Raw genomic sequence first — 10623 nt, 5'->3', positions numbered from 1 at the left:
CCAATGAAAATGTGGAAATTGTAGTTTCATTCATTCCCTTTGAGTGTTGGGGTAAACATTGGTTGCTTATTAAAAAAAGTATCATTAACTAAAAAATGCCCGCCCTACGCCCAGGGCGTTTTTTAAATCATTATCAGTTTAAAACGGAAATTGCTTTTGTTCACCTCTAATCACTAAAACCATGTTTAATTAGTCTCATAAATGAGGAGTGAATGTAGCTATGACAACAATCCACCTACGAAACCGCACCCACGTCACGTGTATATACAGCTGTACAATCACATGTCGAAAATCAAAAAATCATTATTAATATGATTAACAGAAATAATTTCAAATGTACAAATTTCTATATGGAGTATGCTCGCTTAACAAATCGTTGTCATCACAAACGTGTGGTGTAAAACTTTATAAAAACGACTGGAATAAACAAGGCAATCGATTTGTTGGCTCCCTTAATTATAACAGTAAGGTTTGTACTAGAGGTTTTAATGACTACATTAGTTAGATGCATAAAGCTATTGTTGTCAAACTAGAAGTTTGTTTCCATTTAAAAAATTATGATTAAAAACAAATCAAACATATCCTATATCAGCTTTTTGATAAGATAAGCGTTGAGAAAAAACGAAACTTTTAACAGAAGGGTGGCGTGTACTCAAACTATTATGGTAAAGAAAGAAAGAGCTTTCCGTATGACTGATAATTTTTCAGTTAGTCATAAAACGCAATTTAAAATAAAAGTTATACCTATTTTTGTGATCGGACCACAATTTGTTAAGTCCAGGAAACTTTTCTTCGAGATAAAAGTTAAAACTTTTCAAACTACACACTCCGGTAGGTTTTTAAACTGAAAGGGAGCAAAATGGGGGTTTCAAGAACCGGAGATATATAATCAGAAAAACATTTAGTCACTTTCCCTTACTTATTTTATTCTCCGATATATGGTATATCAAAAAAATTGTTTTTAACATTTCTAAAGATCAGAAAAGAGTGCTATGCTAAGTGAAAATATATTTTAAGGTTATAGCGCATTTATAAAAATATCTATATATAACATATTTATTAACTGTTATAAAATATTATAAAATAAAATTTTTCTTTAATTTTTCTTTTACAAAAATTATATATTAACAATTTAAAAAATAAAGGTTCTAAGTAATAGGGGTTTACAAAATCTTGCTTCTTAAAAAAATAGACAAAAAACGTTGGTTGAAATGTTTGTGTAATTCGTGGAGTTATAAAAGCTGATTTCGTGAAAGTTCCGAACCTCTGAAAAAAAAAGAAAAAAAATTCTCGCAGTCGAAGAACCGAACATAGAAAGTGGTAGCTACTTTAAAACAATTCTTTTATCACAAACCCAGTCATAGGAAATAAACGCATTTTACTTCTCATATCTTTATATACAATATGTAAACAAACAAAGTTCAGACTTTCGTGTATTGCGCCAAGTACGCTACATGAGAGCCAACTGCGTTCGCACTGTCTATCGATGAGCGTCTAAACGAAACAGATTCATAAAAATCGGAAAAGAATAGTAGTTTTCGACGAGCGTGTGAACATTCTCACTTACAGTGTTGGGGTTTGATTATCATCTTTGCGACCTTTGTAATAATCCTAAAGATGGAGTACCTTTATTATATTAATTTTCACGAGGGCTGATTTTCGCAAATTAACCTTTTCAAATTTTTCACGCAGACTTATTTAGCGAATCAGCCTTTTTTAAAATATGTTACGAGAATATAATTTTTTGAATTAAAAAATAAAAATATATATATATATAAGGCCGATTTCCGCCCACTTTGCGCCCAATCGTATAAGAATATGCTTTATAAGAATGCCAGACTGGGATTTCAGGTTAAAAACAACAGGTCTATAGATGACTTGCAAATGTTTACAAAAGGTAAAAAGTTTGCAGTTTTTTTGAACATGCGCAAGCATTTCTGTAGTCAAAAAATATAACGAACAGACCACAATAATAAAAGAAATCAATCCAAAAAAGAAATATTCGCTTAAAATTAGTAAAAATTTTTAAGAAGAATTAGAAGAATGCTACCCCAAACAATCTTTAATCTGTATTAATAACCATTTACCCTGTGCGAGTCCTGTTTTTTTACCTACACAAAAGTGCGCGCATGCCTATTGTCAAAATAAAATCAAAACAACTACATTACGCGGAAAGTGGTCTATTGTTTGGAACAATAGAAAGATAAGAATATTGACCAGCCTGGTTTCAATTTTGTTTTTGTTTTATAAAAAAAGAGTGTATCATATTCCTATGCAAGATAATTTTTTGTTAGAACAAAGAAAATTAAAAAAAAAATTAGTGAGGAACTATTTTCGCGAATCGGTAGTTTTCAAACTTTTTGCGAAGATTTAATTTCGCGAAAAATGTCAAAAATTCGCAAAAATTAATCCACTTCAGGTGAATATTTACAACACGTTTTAAAGCGACAGCAACGATTCTATCGCCAAATCTCATAGCCAGAAATAAAGATATATCTAGAAAGGCTAAAACAAGAAACTTACAATCTTCCATTGAAGAATTTCAACCCAAGATTTTATTTCTTCTGGTGAGCCAGCCACAAAATAAAACGTTCTGCTTGGTAAAACGAGTCTAAAACGATAAGTGAGACAAATAAAACCAAAAATGTAGATTGCAAAATTAATTCAAGTCTCCTGAAACTTGGAGATGAATCATAACGTTACTATTAAATGTTCTCAATTAGCACATGACCAAAACGTGCCTTGTGACAAAGAAAAAAAGCAAAGATTTCCTTAGGAAAAATAGACAAGAATCATATAAAATTTCGATTGAAAAATTACTATGGTAAAAACTTAAATGCAATACCTGAAACAATTTCTTTTGTTATCGCAAAAATCTTCACTCACTTGCTCCGCTTCACTTAAATTAATCGAACGAATTGGAGTGTGATCCTAAACATTCAACAAATCATTCGTGAACACATTGAAACTCCAACTGAAAACTTTACAACAGTAAAATGACACTCACTTTCCTGTCGGAGTAATATTTCAACAAGTTCTTCTGTAACACAAACCATCGCTTTTTCCAATTCTGATAAAAAAAATGAGAAAATATTGATATAATTACACATCCCTGATATGAGTGACGACAACCAAGTAAAAACGATAACGACGAAAAAAACACCGAACATAATAATAACGACGGCAAAAAATAACGACGATAACGATAACGACGACGAAGACAAAACAACAATAGTTGACAACGACAACGACAAGAAGACAATAATGAAAAGAGACGACAACAATAACAACTATACTAACAACGACAACAAAAAAAGAGCAAACACGACAACAAATCCGACAACGACAACAACTAACTAACGACGTCGACAGCAAAATCAACGATGACAACAACACAATGCCGACAATGACAACAAACAACTACGACAACAACAGAGATAAAACAAAGAAGACGACAAAGTCGACTGTAAAGAAAACTATCTAATAAGAGCGAAAAATATTACCTTGTGAATAGCACCACGTTTAACCAAGTAACCCTCCTTTGAAGCAATCTAATTTTCAAGACATAAGAAATGCTATAGAGACTGGTTTTGTACTCACACAAATGTTAAACCACTATATGTTCTTAAAGAACAAGCAAATAAGATCTAGCTACATTCTTTAACGATGCGTCGAGACATAAAATAATGACTTAATTGCTATCATGAAAAACAGGTTACTATTAAAACTTGTAATAAAAGTATATATATATTACATGGAGATCAGGGGGAGGCTCAGATTTCTTCTCCACGGATATCCTTTTCCCATACTCAGCATGACGCGTGACTTTTTCATAGGATGACGGTTCAGGGATGTCGTTCATGTAAGGATATTGAAGCGTGACAGAAGAACCTAAAAGAAAATCACAAATATTTAAAGTGAATAATAGATTTTGGCTTTAGAACGTAGAAAATTAATTCAAAACTCTTATCACTTACTCAATATATACTCAAAGATATGTTTTTATCCATGCACAAAAATAAGTCAAAAAGCTTGTCAATATAAGAATTTCCATCTTACCAGAATCCCCACCCAACATTGGCATACAGTTAAAGTGTTCGAGAAGTTCGTATAATGTATCAAACTTTCCCATACCAAACGAATACGTGTTGGTGTATAAATTGTATTCCAATGCAAAATGTTTCAACGAATCTTTACATCTAATAACGAAAGAAATTTTCCAAATTCGTGAATTTTCGGTGGTTTTTAAATTCAGTGTGGGAACTGTGCGTTATAAGCTCTGCACAAATTTTTAATAAGAAATCAGTATATAAAAAAGGCATTCGAGTTGGCCAACATGCAGCTGTAATTTGAGTCAAAACATAAGTCACTACTTAGCAACTGACAAGGGGGTGAAAATTTGGAAGTTAAGCAGGACGGACAGACGGTTCAAGTTACGAGGTGATCTTTTAATTTCAACTCAAAACAAACATTAACAAAAACACATTACTTTTGAAAACAGTGCACATGTTGAACATCATACCTGACAGACACAGTATACATTCCAGGATTGTTCTTACTGCGTCGCAATAAATAAGTACCTTCCACGCCGTTTGCAAGTAACAAAGCTTCTGCAGTATTTCGTGTCATGTTATCATGAAACCAACTAAAATCAATCATGAAAGAGCAATGTTGCGATAAACATTATACCATGTCGATAAAGTTGATTATTAATCGTTGTATAATTATCTACACGAGACGTGCACGTGCGGCTCACGTGCCTGCAAGACAGGTGTATTAACGTGTTGAAAAAAAAGTGATAAAAATTTAATAAAAATTTAGTTAATTTAAGAGATCTCCAACTTATGATAACAAAATGACGTTATAGTCAAACTATGAATCTTCGCAAAATTCTCCTGCATGTCTTTGGATTTCAAAAAAAAAAGAGAAAAAATAGGATATTATTTTGAAATGAATTCATTTCTCTCCTCACCAAGATATTTACAGACACAAAGTCACTTATCCTATCAATTTGTGAAGACCGCGTTCTTTTCACGAAGGAACATGGAACATGGCCACAGGTCTACAACCCTGTGGCTGTAAGGGGTTGAAAAAAGAGCTTTTGTATTAAAAAAAATTCAATAACATACCACCATCTTTTTATACGCTGAATCTCTTCATAAAAAAAGTTCAACATATGAACCACTTACGGCAATTCCTCTAGTCTCTCGATAGGTTTCTTTGCTATCCTGAATGCTGAATCAGCAGTGACGTCATCATCATCTGAAGTCTGACATTCATCATCACTACAATCTTCTAGGATACCTTCTGTATTGATGCGATACATTATTCTATCCGCCATTTTAAATCCATCCAATCTGTGAGTAGCATATCAATTTTTTTTTATTTCTGTCAATATAAAATGATTTTCGTATTCACTTAATGTTCTAGCAAGAATTGTTTTGAAGCATTTTCAGAACGGAAGTTTTAACACGAGTTACAGAATGATAAAGTAACAAATAAGAAAATGTGAAAAACAAAAAATAAAAAAATATATAGACGTGCCAAACGAAAATCAAAGTAGAAATAAAAACAAACAGTCACGTGGTTTATGCAGGCACCAAAGTTCTCTGATTTCCCAGGTACCCTGATTTGGTGGCAAGCCTGTTTTATATTCTTTGAATGCAGTTCTCTTACAATTGAATTATACATTTTATCCTTATAATTTTAGTAAGCTAAAGAAGCAAGGTCATTAGCAACAATGTTGATCCAACAGAAAAACGTTTCGCCCTTCAACCATTTACCGGAATATTTTTTAATAAACAAGTAATCAGAAATAATAAAAAAAAATAATAAAAAAATAAGCAACATCTGAAATCTAATTATCGCCTATTTTTTATCCATGAAAAACACTTTAAAAAAGAAACCATCAAAGCAAAATTTACAAAATATATTTAAAAACTATCTACAAAACAAATGGCTACAAAATCACATAAAAATATAATTCATATTTACATTGTATTGGAAGAAATAATACGCCGCAGAAAAGGGAGATCACCAGAGTATTGATAAAAATTATAAGGATAATTATAAGGACAGCCAATTTCCGTTACCCAAATAAAAGTTCTGAAATTTCTATTTAAAATTGACCAAATTTTCCTACTAAACACCAAATAAACCAAATTTTCCATGCACTCATATAATTGAGGGTTAAATATTATGCAACAAAATTTCCTGACATTTAGATGTAATTTCAAAATTTCCTGACTTTCCCAGGTTTCTCATGTTTCAGGTTGTTAGCTACCCTAGAAGCAATGCAAACAGTGAAAGAACGGGGTTTGGAATTGACCTATTTAAAGTTAGAATATCATTAAATAGATATAAATAATCATATGAGGAGTGTTCACCAGTTTAATTTCAAGGTGCTTGGTTGTTGTAATAATCCTAAATAGAGTAAAATAGAAATAATAAAAAGATTTTAATATTATTTAAAAAATATTACGACAATATACTTACAATTTTCCACTGAAAGAAGTCGATCCATGATTTAACATCTGCAGGAGTTTCAGCCACAAGATAATACGTTCTTGTTGGAAACCTTAATCTATTCGAGAAAACACAAAAATTAACTTTTCGAATATTTACACATATTGTAGAGAGAAAAAACGACATTTGTTTCGACGCGTTTCGGGTATCAACACCCATTTTCAAAAATAACAAAACAAAACATAATTTTTGCAATTAACCATTCTTACGCTTCATTTAAGCTTATACTATATCATTTTTGTCAACTTGTAATAATTGTCTACTTGCAAAAACATTCTAAAAGACTTATATGACTTGCACTATAACCAATGACTTACATGGTCACTATTTTTGTACCATCGAAACTGGTCTGTTAGTTTAAGGAGAAATCATGTTCAGAACATCTTATATTTATGCAACAATTCAAAAAAAGACGAGAAGGCTACAATCCTAGTCAAAATATTATGAGACAGCTTATTTTAAAGATTGTCACCACAAGTAATTGTATAGGCTGTTTCTATATCACATACACTTGAACTTGTCAATGTTCAGAGTGGACTTCGGATCTAAGGTTATTTAGTTAAATACAAGCTATGCCAATTCTTGCTGACATCAGCATGACCATTCTTCACGAATTTCAGGTCTTTGCTGGCCTCGACGTGGGCTATTTTGTTGTGCATATGTGCTAGAGTATGCGACCAAAGAATTTTAAATGCTGTCCGCTTAGCCTAAAAAGGCGTGTGCGAAGGTTAGGACTACAACCTGCCCGCTGTTTGGCCCTTTGTTCCATATGTGAAAAAATAAAAAAAGGGTTTTAATATTTTCATCCAAGATCATAACTGACACCCATAAATTTAAACTTCGCTTCGATTAATCTGGAAACACCAGACCAAGCCTGCCAATCATATTTTTTAAAACTTCACAAGAATACAGTGACAGAACATTTGATGACAGCTGTTGTAGCGACATTGAGGGAGACTCACCGAAAACAATTTTTTCTATTATCACAATAATCTTCAGCGACTTCAATGGCTTCTTTCAAATCAAGTGACTTGATTGGCTTTAAGGACTAAAATGAAAATCAGTTGTTATTGCACCTCACAATGGACATCTACAATGTAACATGACATTTTTATTTTCAAGTTCGTATCTAGATATAGAATGAAAGAGAATTAGTTGATCTGCTAATGATAAACACTTAAGTCCTCACAAGCATAATTTAAGAAAAAAAAATTTAACTTTTGAAAACTGTGAAAGGCTAATAAACATGAGCATAAAAATAAAACAGAATACGAATAATGAATAGGATTTTAAATCTAATGATTTGAATTTTGAAAATTCTTGCACAGATAAACATGAACATGATTTTATAGGGAAATGTTATTATCAGCCGAGTTCAAAGTGCACCTTCACATACGACATGCATCAAACAACAACAATAAAAAATATGGCAAACCTTTCTGTTATCAAAATATTTGAGCTCATTTTTCTGAATAGTAAACCAACGTTTTTTCCAGTTCTAAAAAAAAGGATTTTAAATGTTTAAAAAACTCTACATTCATCTCCTAAAATTATCAACAAGAATATCATTTTTCACCCTTACCTTATGTATGCCACCACGTTTGATAAGAAAACCTTCCTTCGTAGCAACCTGAAAATAAAAAAATTACATTCGTTTTGAAAATCAGTTGTATTTTGGTTTAATTGTTTCAAGAAGAAAAATTTGTAAGTAGAAAACAAATGTTCCAGTAAGCAGGACCGATTGTGTTAAAACAACCGCTGTTGATACAGTCTGTTGTTAATACAGTCTGTTCACAACCAACCACAGCGAACACCCAACCCCAGTGTACACCCAATCCCAGTGTACACCCAACCACAGTGTACATCCAACCACAGTGTACACCCAACCACAGTGTACACCCAACCACAGTGTACACCCAACCACAGTAAACACCCCAATAATCAACAATCGTTAGTAATAAACGAAACGAACAAAAGCAACAAAACATACACTAAGGTCTGGCGTGCTTTCTGAACCTAAATTGACATCATTCCCGATTTCACCATGTCGCGAAACATCAGAGTAAGAGTGAGGTTCATTCACGTTCTTATGATAAGGATGACGTAATACAACTGGAACATCTAAAAAGTGAGTAATGTTGTTGATTTTCTGATAAGCAGAAAAAAATGATTAATACGTGCCAAACAAACAAATAAGAAAAAAAATCTGATGAAATATTGCTGCATGTGAAAACCTGATTCAGTAACCAAAAACATCCAACACAACAAGTGCAGGAACAATAAAACTGTAGCTATGTGTAAATTACAGTTTAGAAACAAAAATAAAAACCATCCTTTTTAATCACAAAAGCAACATCAACACCTGTCTCATTGCTAACAACAGGTATCGAAGCAAAATGATCAAGAAGCTCCTGCAGTGAATAGAACGTTGCAATTCCAAACACATAAATATCTGCTACTTTGTCGTGTTGCACAACATAATGGCGGATGGAGTCGTGACACCTGTAAAAACATGAAATTGGCTTACAAGAATCAAATTTTCTTGCACAAAATTATTTTAATATTAATAAAACTTAGAATTTTTATTAAAGTATAAGGAAATGTCAATTTTCCAAAGCTTGCCAAAAATTCTTTAGCCTGTATTCTATCAACCTTGGGCATTTAGATTCTAGGGCAAATAAAGGAAATAAATAAAACTAAACAAATCTCAGCCAATCAAATTTACAATTGGAAGCTTACCTAACTGAAACAGCATATCCTGATTGTTTTTTACTTAAACGAAGTAAATACGTTCCTTCTATACCATTCCCCAGTAATAATGTTTCAGCAACATGTCTAGTTATGTCTCCGTGGTACCAACTAAAAAATACAAAACATGATGCAAGAAAAAATATATATGCTTGTTACAAGAGCTTTGAAAGGTTTTTATAAATATTTGGTGTGAAGAGTTAAGCGTCCGATATAACATAATATAAATATAATATAAATATAATAAATATAAATATAGGTTACACTACAGCGGGACAAAAATTGTTAAAAGGAAAACAGTAGAATTTCGAGCAGGTAAAATAATATTTACGAGAAATTCTTAATTTCATTTTCTTTCATTTTTTCCATTTCACATCATCATAGCAAACACCTACCATTTTGATTTGCTTCTACTTTTTGATTGGGCAAGCAATCAATTATATAAACGTAAAAATCACTGTGAGGGTTATTGTGGATGATCCAGCTACCAAAGTTTGCAAGAAAAATTGAAAATGCAGGCTACATGACAGATTATAGTTTTTATCTGGTTTTTAATTAGTTGATTTTTCCACGCTACTAACAGTAATCTCCAAAAATCAGTTGCCTTCACGAAGCTTTAAGATTCTCTACGCTATTAAGACACTGCCTAGGTTAAAACAAACAAATGGTGGACAAACAAAGATACAACTACCAACTCTTACCTCACATCTTCCAAAGAGGACACTGTTCTTGCATGCTCTTTATTACTGACTTCAGATATATAACAATGTTCGTAATTTCTTCCTCCTTGTTTCATGATACACACCATTATATTGTGTTACTGTGAAACAAAATGTCATGTTTTTAGTTTTAATTGCTTGCTGGCTGTTATAGGTAAAACTACAGTTAATAGGTCGTCCGCTTATGAAGTTGTTTACGACTCATACAACTGATTTTAGAATTTTCATAACAACACATGCTCATGTTTATCCTGCGTATGATAACGTTTTACAACCAAATACAACAAATCAAGTTTCAGCTAAAGAAAAAATCATAAATATACTAAGTGATCGAACTATCAAAAATCTGTAGTGTAAATTTTTTTTAGTTTTAGTTTTCACAAAGATGACAGTCGGTTAGTAAGATTAGGCAATTCTTTTAAATGAAAACTTTTCTAAATGTAATGTTATTTTAAAATTACATCAACACCTTCAACTAGCATCTTTATAAATATGGCAGGACCGGCAAAACTGGGGGATTTTGATTTGACAGAACAACTCTTAGGTCAAAAAAATGTGCAGTAAACTTTATTAAAGACAAGTTGGTCACTGCATAGAACATTTTGAATAATTATAGACTTTATCTGACTTT

The 10623-nt window shown here is 32.0% G+C and overlaps 2 protein-coding genes across 2 annotated transcripts; both read right to left on the bottom strand.

Annotated features, from left to right (window-relative positions):
* Nucleotides 1-1025: 1025 nt before the first annotated feature.
* Nucleotides 1026-5696, bottom strand: LOC130640984 (dual adapter for phosphotyrosine and 3-phosphotyrosine and 3-phosphoinositide-like). Its single transcript, XM_057447608.1, has 10 exons — nt 5190-5696; nt 4523-4645; nt 4060-4199; nt 3755-3891; nt 3504-3551; nt 3008-3070; nt 2846-2931; nt 2524-2611; nt 1568-1611; nt 1026-1494 (listed from the first exon to the last, which is right to left on the bottom strand). Exons 1-10 carry the CDS (start codon nt 5339-5341, stop codon nt 1422-1424), a joined length of 954 nt encoding a protein of 317 aa, XP_057303591.1. The 5' UTR covers nt 5342-5696; the 3' UTR covers nt 1026-1421.
* A 155-nt stretch (nt 5697-5851) lies between these two features.
* LOC130640985 (dual adapter for phosphotyrosine and 3-phosphotyrosine and 3-phosphoinositide-like) lies at nt 5852-10479 on the bottom strand. The gene is made up of 9 exons (XM_057447609.1): nt 9975-10479; nt 9265-9384; nt 8888-9027; nt 8516-8646; nt 8108-8155; nt 7961-8023; nt 7488-7573; nt 6496-6583; nt 5852-6423 (listed from the first exon to the last, which is right to left on the bottom strand). The coding sequence occupies exons 1-9, from the start codon at nt 10079-10081 to the stop codon at nt 6397-6399; spliced, it is 810 nt and encodes a 269-aa protein (XP_057303592.1). The 5' UTR covers nt 10082-10479; the 3' UTR covers nt 5852-6396.
* Between the last annotated feature and the right edge of the window lie 144 nt (nt 10480-10623).

Source organism: Hydractinia symbiolongicarpus, chromosome 4 (assembly GCF_029227915.1).
Source record: "Hydractinia symbiolongicarpus strain clone_291-10 chromosome 4, HSymV2.1, whole genome shotgun sequence".
Classification (NCBI taxonomy): domain Eukaryota; kingdom Metazoa; phylum Cnidaria; class Hydrozoa; order Anthoathecata; family Hydractiniidae; genus Hydractinia; species Hydractinia symbiolongicarpus.
Note: the sequence above shows the minus strand (reverse complement) of the source record. Positions and strands in the feature narration are given on the sequence as shown.